The 14,325-nt window shown below is 38.9% G+C and overlaps 1 protein-coding gene across 1 annotated transcript in view; it reads left to right on the forward strand.

Annotated features, from left to right (window-relative positions):
- Positions 1 to 1,568: 1,568 nt before the first annotated feature.
- Positions 1,569 to 14,325, forward strand: part of casd1 (CAS1 domain sialic acid O acetyltransferase 1) — a 29,506-nt gene continuing 16,749 nt past the window's right edge. Inside the window, exons 1-11 of the mRNA XM_088929398.1 lie at positions 1,569 to 1,881; positions 3,419 to 3,515; positions 4,490 to 4,610; positions 6,247 to 6,291; positions 7,403 to 7,465; positions 8,165 to 8,212; positions 8,312 to 8,435; positions 9,211 to 9,425; positions 9,827 to 10,249; positions 10,480 to 10,569; positions 12,530 to 12,649. Coding sequence (XP_088785524.1) covers positions 1,569 to 1,881; positions 3,419 to 3,515; positions 4,490 to 4,610; positions 6,247 to 6,291; positions 7,403 to 7,465; positions 8,165 to 8,212; positions 8,312 to 8,435; positions 9,211 to 9,425; positions 9,827 to 10,249; positions 10,480 to 10,569; positions 12,530 to 12,649 — 1,659 coding nt within the window. The remainder of the gene's footprint in view (positions 1,882 to 3,418; positions 3,516 to 4,489; positions 4,611 to 6,246; positions 6,292 to 7,402; positions 7,466 to 8,164; positions 8,213 to 8,311; positions 8,436 to 9,210; positions 9,426 to 9,826; positions 10,250 to 10,479; positions 10,570 to 12,529; positions 12,650 to 14,325) is intronic.

Genomic DNA, 14,325 nt, shown 5'->3' on the forward strand with positions numbered 1-14,325 from the left:
GTCACACTGCTTAGATGGTGTTAAAAAACGGATGTGACGAAAGTTTCTACAGCTCAGCTCTGACAAGACCAGAGTTAGGTTCATTGGCTCTCCTTACTAACTCTGCGAATGTGTCAGCGTTAGTTTTGCTATTGAATTCAGTCCAGGTACTCAGGCCTGCAATCTTAGTACTGTATCTCATTTTTGATCTGAGCCTTGCATTTGAAGGCCACATTTACTGTGTTGTGAAGGTGTCTTTTCTTTATCTTCAAGACATTGGGTTTATGCACACACATCTCCCCCAATCTGACACAGAAAAGCCAATGCATGCTTTTGTCTCTTCCTGACTGGAGTATTGCATCACAGTGCATGCTGGTGTATAAAATCGTGCTTTTAATATTTTGCAGCAAGATCATAACTCAGATGCTCAGATCATAACAACACCTAAAATGCATGAGCACATTTCACCTGTTTCAGCTTTTTGCACTGGTTCTCTGTAGATTTCAGAGTAACTCCGTTTTAAAGGGCTTGAACAGTAGGGCTCCTAACTACTTTAGTGAACTGTTAGTCCCCCTATACACCTACAGTACACATTGATTAATCTTTCTCTTCTGTTGTTCCAAGAGTATGTAACGATCTTGCAGCCCATACCAGAGCTTGTACTTAGGTCAGCCTTTTCAAATCTTTTCAACAACTGTGTTTTAATTTTGATATACCTGACTTTTATTTTTTTTTTATTGTACAGCACCTTGAGATGATGCATCATGGAAGGTGTTTCATAAAATATAACGATAGTGCCTTCTGATCAGTGACATTCATTTTTTTCTGTTATAAATTCTTACTTACCTTGTACGATACCTTTTACAATATTTAGCATGCTGGACATGCTTTTGACACTGCTCTAACACAAGTATTGTACTTGTAATAGATTACTGCCTCGCAGTTTTTTCTTGTCCCTTTAACCCCTTTTTTACTGTATTTGAATAATGTTTTATATACATAATCAGAAATAATCAGATTACTTTATAATGTAATTAGAAACGGTGTAAAACGTAAAACTCTGTATTTTGTATCTCATTGTGGATAATAGCGACAGCTAAGCAAATTCATAACGTTAATATCTTCCAGAAGTGATTTATTTTCTTGGCAGGCACTACTACTATCCTGAACGAGATTCAAGCTATACTGAATTTACATTAATTGTGTTCACAATAAGGTGAAAATTAAATGACCAAAATTAAACACAGCTGTCAGAACTATATAAAGGCGAAAGGGGCTGGGTTGAATAAGGTTAATGACTCATTCTACAGTGAACTCAGGTTAAATATTAGCAGTGCTCAACTGGTAAAGTTTACGCAATGACGTTAAGACGAAATACCCGTTTATCAATTGTGCCCTTCCACAAACTTAGTGTAGCTCCATTGCACACACACAAAAATCACTTCAAAGTCCGATTTCTAATGGCCGCAAAGTCCGCAGAAATAAGTTCATTCGGATCTGCAGACTTAACGGGGATGAAACGACTCGGAGGGGAGGCAGAAAGTCAAGAGGAGACCTTACTTTTTTTTTAACGGGTTACAGAATAAATTATGCCACATAAGAGCTCGTCACACGCCACCGAGACGGCCACTGCGCCAGGAGCAGCAGCACTGAGCGGCGAGGCAGCCGACCCTGGCACGGAGGGGAGACTCAGCCTCGACGTGCTCTCTCCGCTTCACCCCTCCGCCGCTGCGTCTCGTCTGTCTGCCTGTTGTCATGGAGGAGCCAAGATGGCGCTCCTGGCCTATAGCCTAGGCAAACGAGAAATAAATCACTATTTCTGCATCAAAAATGCCAAACTGCTCGCGTTCGCCGCGGTCCTTGTGCTTACTGTGCTCCACTGTTTCTCTCGGTTTTATGGAGGTAAGTGTGGGGTTGCTGATCGAGACGTGTCGCGAAATACAGTATTGTGTGTAGTACCGCTTGACATGCAATGTTGTTGTGATCGGGCCACGCATACTGGGTGAATTGGCGGCTCCGAGACACAACGGTTGAGTTTTCGGGATTTGTCGGCGTTTGCCTTGAATATGGGACGTCCCATTAACAAAAGCGGTGCAGATGATGTTGTAAAATGTAAAGCGCTGTTTTCAGACGGGGCAGGTGAGCTGCCTCCCCCGGTCCTGATGAGCAGGAGCTGGCTGTCATACCCCCGAGTGCCGGGCGGGAGGATCAGCGCTTCGCACAGCGGAGATATATATTGTATATATTTAAATGAGAAAATCGCCTAACAGATCCCTTGTGGGGCTGTTTGCAGTGCGTCGGGCTAGCTAAATGTGCAACGATGAAACTTAACGTCCAGCCTTAACCTGGCAGCTAGCTCCAGCCTCAGATTAAAACATGCCTTATTAAAAAAAAATATTGTACACCGCGGTTGTCTAATGTGATATGGCGCTCATCCAAGCATTCACTATAGCTGTATAAAAGAAGGATGGAGATGTGATCCAGTACACGTCTTAATTCGCAAATAAACCACATATTCAAATACCAAATCACCTCGTAGTTAACAGCGAATATGATGACGATTATTGTCCCAGCTCGTTAAACGTTGGCCTATTTTACTGAAAACTCACTAGTTTTAGTAACCCCTAGATTAGAGTCAGCTGACGGATTTTGATGTAGACTTTGAGACAGCCGTCCAAAACACTTCTTTAATAAATGCGACCCTTCCGGGGCATCGGTCAATTATACTTGCTCTTTTTCTTGTGTAATTTCAATCGTGGCTTTGACGAACCGGTGGAATAATATCGGAGCACAACTTTGCATTTGTAGTGTTTGCTTTAGTGCAGACACGCGTCTGCTAGGAATAAAAATTCATACGAGCTGATAACGTTTTAAAACCCCGTTGTGCTGAAACAAATACCCTACGTGTGTAGTTCTTTGATTTTTCAGCTGATTTTGAAACCTGCGAACAGGTCATCATGATGCTAAAAACGTTTAAAGTGACAGACTAAAGATATAAAGTTGTGCATTTGCACACCTATAGGACATAATAGTTCCTGTTTGTGCTACTGTATATTTATGTCTGTCACCTGGCGTGTGTGTGTGTGTCTTCTGTTTTGTGCACATGCCTCTCACCGGCGAGAGTCAGAAAAGCCTGCTTTTGTTGGGGGAAGTGAACCTACACAAAGATTATGCGTTGGTGCCAGTGCAGTTAAGTTGCAGAATCACAATTCCAAATTTAAAAAAAAAACACGACCCCCGAATGACACCAGCTCTTTTAGTCCTGCCTAGGTGGCCGATCTATCCAGCTGCACTTTAAAATGGTTAAAATGGAAGTGTCAGTGGTGTTAAAATCGCAAACATATACTGTAGGAACCACAGCAAGCTTGAAAGAGAAAGCATGTAACTTTAGCACGCAGGCCTTCGGTACCGACCAGTGTTTTTTTTTTCTCCCGGGTAGGTGGCGATACGTGTGAGTGGCTCCTGTCCACTGGCAGGTTCCTGGGCGAAAACGTGTGGCAGCCACAGGGGTGCATGATGCACAAGTACAGAAGCAGGCAAGTCGAGCAGCTGATTGGGACTTGACACGTGGGGAATGAATTGTGTGTGAGGGAAAACGCTGTCATTATTCCCAAGGACAGCAGCTTGGCTGGGATAAGAGCTGTTCCATCATGGGTTTATTCACGTTCTTATGTTCGTGCTCCCACAAACCCAGCCACTGTGCTTACGTACGGGGTTGTGTGGACTGAACACAGCAAACTGTCCTAGCATGCCACCGGATAGCCTAGATGACAAACTGAAACAAAACAGCCAACTGAGTGCGCACTCTCTCTGCTCTAAATTGTTGATTCAAGAATCCATGTCAATGTTGCAGTATAGATGAGTCTTCCTCAGTACATGCACCTTTGGTTAGACAAAGATCTTATATAAGGAAGTACTTCTTTCTTGTTGAGTCTCTCCTTGTGTAGAGTAAACAAATCCTCTGGCCAGAAACATAAATAACCACCATCTTGTTAAGAGCTACAGTGTGTATCAAGGACACATAATGTAAATCAGCATAACTTATATGATTTCTTATTATAAGCCGATGATTCATTTTAAAATTCCAAATTAAAACCTGTCATCTCTGTTTATAAAAAAGGCTTGAAATCTTAATTGCGTGTTCAGTCCAGTTCAATTTGTCCACTCAAGATCCAAGACGTAATTAGAGTCATTATCCAGAAATTCTGATAAATGCATTCTAATTATATGTGAGCCTCTGTTATAAACCAAAGATATTTCACCCGTCATTTTAACTTACAATAGCACAAGGCACACAAATGATGAGCAGTCGGGCCTTTGAGACATTTTAGTTGATCACTGCTATAAATATACTTCCTGAGCACACATCAAATTAAGATATAGTGCGTATTGCTTAGAAGCAATGTTCTCTTGATTAGAGAGAATGCACAAAGCAGAATTTTGAATTTGTACAAAGGTAATCGGGGTTGAAGTAACTCTAGGTCTTTCTGTGTCTCTTCTTTCTTTCCAGTGAAGCAAAGGAGTGCCTTGCCCAGAAGCAAATAGCCTTTATAGGAGATTCCAGAATTCGCCAGCTCTTTTATTCCTTTGTCCGAATAATAAACCCAGATCTCAAGGAGGAAGGAAACAAGGTAATCTTTTCCAAAGTTAATGTTAATCCTTTGGCCAGATGTAGATGTTTTGGAAATGATTACTGTACAACTATATTGTGTTGTATTTAGATTGTGTGATCTTACTCTTGTATAAAAAAGTGAGACGTTCCTGTACCCATTTACTGTTCTGTATTATTTTCCTGGCTGATTCAACAAGGTCCAAATAATTTAAAGGTACCTCCACACCTGAGCAATCGGTAGCTTCCAGTGTTTTGCAGCAGCTTTGTTCACAACTAAGCCACTGGTCCCACAACAGACGTATTGTGTTTAAAGTTGTGTGTTGGTTCTTCCAAGCAATTGCAACTTTCCTGGTAGTCAAGAATTCAGTTCTGTCATTTTGTCTTGTGAGTGGAACACTGCTTTCACAGCAAGCGTCTACAATAATAATTCAAATGATTCATTCTTTTAAATTTACAGTAGGTGATTGTTTGACAGTGCCTCAGCACCATGCAAATAACACCTATTTTACATCACTGTTACAGCTATAAGTCTGTTACCAATGTTAAGCAGGTATTATTTAATATTAAATTAAATGTTAAAAGTAAAAGGCCAAAATTTACCCAAACTGACTTACGTTTGCTTACTTTTATAAGCGGAGTGTTTTTACTGTAACAGTTCAGTTTATGGTCCCTGATCAAAGGTGCAACAGCAGGGACTCACCTGGAATTTGAACCCATGACTTTACAGTTGACCACTGCTCAACACTTTCCCACTAACTAGGATTCACCAGGCCTGCTCAGTCTTGGCCTCTTGAGGTTTCAGTTTGTTGTGATTTATGGTTAGAGGATTAATTATGAAACAAAATGAGCTTGTGCCACATTTAGAGGGATGGTACAGGATTAAAAATAAACACTGAATACCAAGAGTTATATATGTCTGATTTGGCCATGCACCCTGTTTTAATGGGTGTTAATTCCATGTGCATGGGACACTGTGACATACAGTATCAGTAGTTTTTTTTGTGGGAGATTTCAATCAAGGGCTTCCCATAGAGTTCAGGTATTATAAAATAAATAGTAGGAAAACTTGTGAGCTACAGTCATGTAATAAATCACACTCAGCCACCAGATCTGCTTTGACAAAGCATTCAGAGGACTGTATGTGTGTACCCGCTGTTCTGCTTTTAAAATATTGTGATGTGCAGAATGGCGAATTTCAGATTTGAATTTGTATTGAACCTCCTTATAGGGGTCCTCTTCAGAATGGGATCCAACAGCTGAAAAAGCTTGAACACCCCAGATCTAATGTTAAATAAAATTACAGTTATCGTCATTGTCAGTGCTTCTGAATCCGTTGTCACCCTTTAAATGTGAAAGACATTGACAGACTTTGTCACGCACAACATTAAGTTGTATGTATTCACTATTAAATAATATTTAGTATAGACAAAGCTATAGTAAACAGTTCATTTCTACAATTCATTTCTCATTTAAGCAGGTGATCATTCAGGTGTCCATTATAAATTATTTTAAGATTCAAAGTTAGCCAAAGTAATAAACCCTGTAAAAACTTCTGTTTCTCTTTTTTCATATTTTGAAATAGTTTTCCTGTGTATGAATTCACTTATGTCTTGGGATTGCCAGTGTTTAATACTTTATTTTGAAAACCTATCTAGCACGAGAACATTCCGTTTGAAGACAGGAGTTCCTCTTTGAATGTGGTGAGATTTATTTTCTCATTTCATTTTGAAGTTCTTTTTAACATCAAAGCTGTTACACTATATACTCATTTTCTACAAATAAATAGCAGAACTTCTAGATGTATAGGAAGCATTTAGGTTGTTAAAAGCTTGCTGAAATAGTTCCACATTTATTTGGCTGATGCTTTTATCCAGCAAAACTGATTTTTGTATCTATTTCTACAGCTATTTATTTTATGAATATGAGAATATGAGCAAAGTACTTTTGTATGCCTGGAGTATATACAGTTAACCCTCGCTGTAACAGACTTTGGATTTAATGGATAAAACCTAAAGCAGAGTTGTGTCTATACAGAAAAATACCAGACTTTCCTAAACAATAATAGAGAAACAAACTAATAGTAGTTTAAAATACGTAATACAAAGGTTTAAAAGTCAGGAATGGTGTAGGTCAGAGTAGGTCAGTTGCTTGCAAAAGATGTTATTTGTGTTTCATATTTTCTGGCAAATTTTATACCGATATTTATGACACATGAAGTAAAGAGCTTGTTTAATTATGATAAAAAGGCAACTTTGTTGACTGCAATTGGTAAAAACAAAAAGTGGAAAAAGATCCAGAAAGCCTATATATTATATCTTTTTTTGCTCAAGGTGTGCTTGCTGAGATAGGCTTTAGCTCTCCCTTGACCCTGAATTGGAAGAAGAGATTAGAATATGGATCGTAATGTGTTTTGGGCCTAAAAAAAACGTAATTTGTGATTTAACGGACTTTTGGCAATAATGGACACCCCTTCCTCCCCTATTCATCCGTTAACCTGAGGGTTAACTGTAATGTAGCAACATACGTCTGGTTTGAACCAGTGTGCATTCACTCTAATTTAGTTATTAATTTTTTTAAAGGTATTCCAGAAATTTAAGTCAAAGGGAAAACCAAACAGCCTCTTCTTTCACTTTCAGGGAAGGTCAGGCTGGTGGAAATGTTGAGCTGTTGCATGATCTTATTTCAGTTTATCATGCATTCATAAAAGCTTCAGTTTCAGTAAATACTTTTAAAAATTTTGCGAAAAACATTTGTTTGAAAGCGTGCAATGAATTTACCTTCTAAGAATGCCTCACAAAATTTTCTTTATAGGATTTCTTATGGTATGCAGAAGTGAACAATTCAATGAAGGATCGCCTGATGTCCTGGACCGAGGTGAGAGCTAATTGATACACCTTTATATAATAAAAAATGTAAAGACAAATCTGTCAAGAGGGATTAACAAGACTGCAAGGCTTTAAAATCTCTTCCTTAAAAAAGGCTTTAAAAGTTTTTCCTTAGTGAACACATACTTGTTTAGAACAACAGAAGGAGACAAGGAATTGCATGATGAAAGTTTGCACGGTAAAGGTGCGAGCTGTTTAAGAGTATATCTAAATTATTGTGGAATTAAGTTAATATTCCACTGTAGATGATGTTAGCACTTACAGCAGTATTCCAGGATTGTGAAAAATAATAAATCTGTTTTTTTATTTTTTAAAACACTATTTGCCTTCTTCAGGGTTTTAGAAATGCTTATGTATTTTTAATCAAAGGTCTTGTTATCTAAAAAAATCTTCATGCATTTTTTTCATTATGTAGATAGGTAGTGTGAATGATAGGTTTATGTAGAATGTTTACATTTCTGCAGTCCAAAGAAGTGCTAGTATTTTGTTTGATCAAGACAAAACATTTAAGGCTCTATTTTACATTTGTGTATTTTAATTATATAGGAAAGTTTAAATGTCATACACAAATATCCTTTACAGTAAAGCCTGATTGTCAAACCACTATCTACACAACATGCAATTCAGATAAAGTTTTAATCCTGCCATCAAAAATTTTGTTTTTATGTTATGATCTCTTCAATTTCAGGAAATCTCATTAAACAAACCAGATATCATAATTGTGGCAGCAGCTACAGTAAGTATCTGCCTATCCCATTTATAATATAATATACAGTAATTCACATCTGAAAGTGCAATCTGTTCTTCTTACTGTTTCTTACTCCTTCTTTTTCAGTGGTCTATTAAGTTACACAATGGCAGCAGTGAAACGCTCAATCAGTACAAAACCAACCTCACAGCTGTTTCCCGTCTTTTGGAGAAACTGGCAAAAGACACAGAAGTTTATTGGGTCCTACAAGGTAAAACTGGTTTGTCTAAGTTTGTGGTCCCTAATTAAAATGTTTGTAGTTAGGTGTGTAGTATTGCAAATGCCATTAGATAAGATAAGGTAAGATCACTTTATAAGCCATATAAAATTTCTTGCATTAGGAATTTGTCTTTCCACATACCACATAGCTTGCTCTCCATGAGACACATAGGCACACAGACAGGGAGAGAGAAACTTGGGGTCAGAACTCAGGGTCAGTCGTTTATACGACGCCCCTGGAGCAGTTGGGGTTAAGGGCCTTGCTCAGGGGCCCAAGAGAGTAGGATTCCTCTGCCAGCCATGGGATTGGAACCGGCAACCTTCAAGCCACAGGCGCAGATCTTTAGCCACAGAGCCACCGCTCCGCCCAAAATTGAACGTTTATGTATTTGTTTGATTCTGAAGATTATTCTAAATGGTTAAGCATGCTGTACTGCATTAAATTAAAAGGGTGTACAGATATTGATCTACCTTGACAATATATCACAATTGTCTCTGTATTATTCTTCCCCAGAGGTTGTTTTTTATTGCATCTCAGACAACTGCAGCTGCAATGATTAAATACATTAATAGATGTTTTTCATGTGCAGCAAAAGTGCATTTATGTATTGTGTGTTAACTGGGTATATATTTATAGACATAGATATTACGGTCATTTGCGAAATATGTTTTAGGAAAATGGCAGCTTTTTTCTTGCACTTCTTGCTGTCATCCACTGTCTCCTGTACTTTTCTGTGACAATGTGTTTTCCACAAATTTACTTCTAGATCCTGTATATGAAGAGCTGCTGAGTGATAGTCGGAAAATGATAACTAATCAGCAGATAGACTTATACAATGAAGCAGCACTAAGCACTCTGAATGGCAGCAAAAAACCCGCAAAATTCGGGGTGAAAATTCTCCGTGCCTCTCGGCTAGCAGCACAGGAGACGATCTCCGAGTCTCTGGACGGCCTGCATCTACCTGAAAGCAGTAGGGATGTCGTAAGTATTGATAAAGTAAATATTTTGACATTGACCCTTATGTTAAAAAAAACATGTCAAAGTAATTCTTCAAAGTAATGTTAGTTAATATTTTATCACCACCCTGTGCTTATCCCATTATACTATACTGATATTTTTCGAGTGATTCTAATTTATTGTCAATTGAGAAACTACTATTATCAGGTGCAGAAATTAGTTTGAGATGTCTTCAGATACTATACTCGCAGAAAGTAATATCCAGTTCAGTGTGACAAGAAAATAATGCCCTTGGGTTCACCTGATATAATTGTCTGTTTACCAGCCCTGAAAACACACATTACTGTTTGTGCCAGTATGTTCAGTGTGGTACGGTACTTTTTGGTTGATTTGCACATCCTGTTTTTGTCTGCTGGTTTTTTCAGGGGGCGATGGTTTTAATGAACTCTGTCTGCAACAAGATTTTAAAACCCATTGACGGCTCCTGCTGCCACCCCCGGCCTCCCCTAAATATCGTGCAGAAGCTGACAGCTGGTGTTTTTGCCTTGGCCATAATGAGTTTCCTGGTTTTGAACCTGCTGTGCTATAGTAAGCATCGGAGAAGCAGGCACGTCACCGACCTGGAAAACGCTGAGGAGAAAAAGCCTGCAGCTGCCACTTCGATGGCAAGCCTGAAAGTTCCCTTTCAGTCTGTTTGCAAACTGGGCCTCATTATGGTTTACTTTTACCTGTGTGACAGAGCTGACATTTTCATGAAAGAGCAGAAATTCTACACACACTCTACATTTTTTATACCTCTGATCTACATTTTTGTACTTGGAGTTTTCTACACTGAAAATGGTAAAGAGGTAAGGACCACAGAAAAGCTGCAAGTGTTACAGATTGGCCTAAAATACATTTTATGACACCATTTGTAGTTTTAAAAAGTAAAGTATTTCCCTTATTTCACTTTCCTGTACAAATATGGAGATCCAGATGTACTTTCATTTTCTTGTGTTGTGTACATATATTTAGTTTGTTTTTAAATCTTTATATTTCACAGAACATGTCCGTATGAACTCAGTTTCCTTTTTTTCAGACAAAGGTACTAAACAGGGAACAAACAGATGAATGGAAAGGCTGGATGCAACTAGTTATCCTAATTTATCACATATCTGGTGCCAGTGCTGTAAGTAGATATTTTTTGCCTCTAAGGTCACATTAAAAAAAAGCCTGTGAACATTTTAGCAGTTGTTGTCAAGGTATTGCTAACAGACTGGAGGCTGATGCAGCGTGTACTGTATAACTCATGTCTTGTACACTGAAATAATATTTTTAAAAGAAACAGAAATGGCAATATATGTGCTAGATGTTCATTAGTTATTATAGCATTTCATAGCCATACAGACAGAGATTTTCACCACATAAATGTTTTGGCCTCAATCTGTGGCTGCATGTTTGTTTCACAGGGGGATTCGTGTTTCATTTAAATAAAAAAAAAACATGGCGCTCCAACAAACATAAGAACAATACCAGCAATAAAAATAGTTCTGTGAAATTGGCTGTTTTATTTTAAGATGCCCTGCTCAGGAACACCCTGGCCGGACCTGACTGAAATGGTAACCTAGCAACTGACTCGGCTCTCTGTCGTTGACGCCAGTCTGAAAAGTTCTTGCAGGAGTCATTTTAGCAGCAGATGTTTACCAAAGAAACGTGCAGGAAACAAGAATAAAAAGGGAACCAGCTGCCACCTGCAACAAAAGAAGGACTAACAGAGAGAATACAGAAAACAGTAAAGAGAACCAAAGAAATGCAAATCCAGTTAATTCGAGAGGTTTCAAATGTGGACTGGCTCTGAGTAGAATCTATAACACATAGTGATATACCACTGTGGTGTTAACAGTATAAACGCAGCGGTGTGTAGCTATGCTCTGGGAAAGGAGAGCTCAAAACCATTCAAACTTTATTGCCCTTATCAACATGGTACCATTCTTTACTGAAAGATAAATGGAGGGGTAGGTCTTTGCGTGTTTAAGATTACATCTGTTTTTACATTGGCCACACAGCCTCTCAATTTTAAGGAGTTGTGCTCAGCAGTAAAAGCTCACCTCTCCCTTAAAGTACAAACAGTATATTGCTGGCTTATCTGCTTTCAATTTGTATTGTGAAGTTTACTTAGTGGATAATTCTTTGTATAAACAGCTTTATTGTATTGTATATGTATTTAAAATACAAACTGACTAGGCTCCCGCAGTAATTTGTTTTGGAAAGGCATCACACTGCAGTGGAGTGGGAAGAGGGCCACTGAAGCAAAGAATAGCATCACATTATTTTTGTTTCTTCTGCTGATAAAGGTCCTTCCCAGAAAGTTCACTCAGCAGAGGTGGATAGGTTGCTGGGACAGGAGCTGAGCAGCATGTTTCAATTCAACAAGTCTTGATGGGCATAACTGTCATGAAAAATGTTGCCCAAGCTTTGTCTTTGTCCTGGCTTTCTAGGAACATATCTGTTCCCCTTACGTCAGCAGAACCGAAAACACTTAATCGGGAGTTCGTTTACATTTAGCAAAAGATGTCATGTTATCTTGTCAAATTGGACCTAAATCACAATTTCCTGTGTTTGGGGAGGACACGTGGATAGAAAACAAACAGCAATAAAGAGAACCAAAGAACTGCATTATACTTTACTTCTGTTGTAAATGGATTTTGATTTCTAAACATTGTATAATGCTGCTGTATACAGTATATGGCACCACAGATAATCTAGGACTTTAGTTCTTCTGAAAATAGTGTTTTGTGTTATACTTAAAAATGCTATTATCTTATCAACAACTCTCTCTCTCTGATAATATCTAGGTACACCTTGTAAATATTGTAGAAGTGCAAACAAACATTTTTAACCACCTTTATCTGTGTGAATGTGTAAAAAATATCTCTGTTTGTAACTATCAGCAGTTATTACTATTTATATCACACTAAATTTAATTGATTTTGTGTATACTTAGTGTATCTCTATTAAATGATAAAATAATGCATATTTAATATAACTATATCACTGCGGTACAGTACTATTTTGTATGTTTTTGTATGTTTTTCTGTGCAATACAGAGAAATCGGTGTCTTCTCATGATTGTTCACTTCTCTTTCCAGTTTATACCCGTGTACATGCATGTACGAGTCCTAGTAGCAGCATATCTGTTTCAAACAGGCTATGGGCACTTTTCTTTCTTTTGGCTGAAGGGAGACTTTGGACTTAACAGAGTTTGCCAGGTATGTTCATTAAACTCAATCAATGGGTGAATAATACTGTAATACTAGTTCACAACAGATTGGTCGGGGGGGGTAGGTCTACTGTAAAAGTAGCAGGCTAACAGCATACAGTATGTGCACTTGTGACGCATGCTTTGAACCCATTTGTTAATGCTGTCTTGTGGGTTTTTGTTCCATTCCTCTTATTGAAACTAGACAGACGTGTCTGTTCCCTGATCTCTGAGCCCTAGATACCACATGTTATCCCCGAACTGTTCACTGGGGCTCAAGACTGATGAGTGGGGCATCCATAACCTAACGGTCACATTTCCAACAAGAAAAGCCGCTGTTACTCCAGCAGCTTGAGGACTGGTGTTGTAAAACCAGAATGTTGTCACATCAGGATGAGTGTGCAGGAAGGGCAGCGAGTGAGATGCCTGGACTGTATTAGAGTTTCCTTCCCAGACCATTTCCCTGAGACCTCACCATGGTCTGTTGTAAACTAACGTATCATTGTTCATTTCTGCAAAACACTCACTGACGTCCACAAAGGTGGTCTTCTCAAATCCTTGGTAAATTACTGCAAGGGACTTGGCTTTACTGCTGGCCATTCCACGATATACTCCAATGGCCATATTACTCCAATCTACCAATGAGGTGTTGTTCTCTTAGTAAACCTCTCAAAAAGTGCCCCATAATTACTCCTCAATTATACTAAACATTAGTTCATTTTTCATAATTAATGTTGTTGTGGCCTGGAGGTCAGTAAACAGACCTTTACATGTATGTTCTGACACTTATTTCTTTAGTCTGAGAACTGTAGTGATTGAATGAGGTGACCTGCCAGGGACGCTAAAAAAACTAGCAACACTGTTGTCTTCTACCTCCCACCATGAGCCTGGAAAGCATTTGAATTGGCCCCATTAAGCCGTTAAGCTAATTTAGATGGTTAAGAACTGTGTTGGAATGATAAGACTGAGCTGAGCTGAGCTGAGGTTGTAACCCAAATATCCAGTATCTGTGAGCAAGTGCAAAAGCTTGTCCAAACCTCACTGTTTCTGACTGATGTCTCCCTTGTTCGAGGAGCAGGTGTGCTCAATGTGTGAAGCAAACGTAAGGGTGCACAAAAAAACGGACCTTTAAATGTTGGATAACCAGATTCTATTTGTGTGTTCCTTCTTATACTTTAATGTGTCGTGTTGTCTGCAGTGTAAAGCATGTTCTAGTAAAAGCTTAATATTGTGACGCTCTGTATTTAAATGGTTACACCTGTGTGGAAAGCATAGGGGTGTATTACTTGTGTATTAGTTCAGGTGGGTAGCTGCGTCAGCATGCGTAGGCTGCAAAGGAACAAGTAATAGGTTTATTCCATGCTGAAAAAAAGAAGAAAGAGAACACAACGTTTCGGCCGTGGAGCCTTCTTCAGGTGTGAGAGAGACAGGGCAGTAGGCAAAGGTAAAGTAGCGGGAGAACAAAGGTTGGGAGGGAGGAGGAGTGAGAGGCGGGAGCAGGGGACAGAAAGAGAGGCCAATCAAGAGGTGTGAAGTCAGAATGGGTGCAGAGAGGTGTGAAATGAAACTTCCAATGAATGGAGAAAATTTAAAAGAACATTAGTCTGTCGTTAAGGGAAGGGAGAAGGTGTGATCCTAGCTGCAGAATAATTTTAGTTTCGGTGGTCTTTCTGATGTATGAGTTTG

The sequence above is a fragment of the Atractosteus spatula genome, chromosome 12 (assembly GCF_055471065.1).
Source record: "Atractosteus spatula isolate fAtrSpa1 chromosome 12, fAtrSpa1.hap1, whole genome shotgun sequence".
Lineage (NCBI taxonomy): Eukaryota > Metazoa > Chordata > Actinopteri > Semionotiformes > Lepisosteidae > Atractosteus > Atractosteus spatula.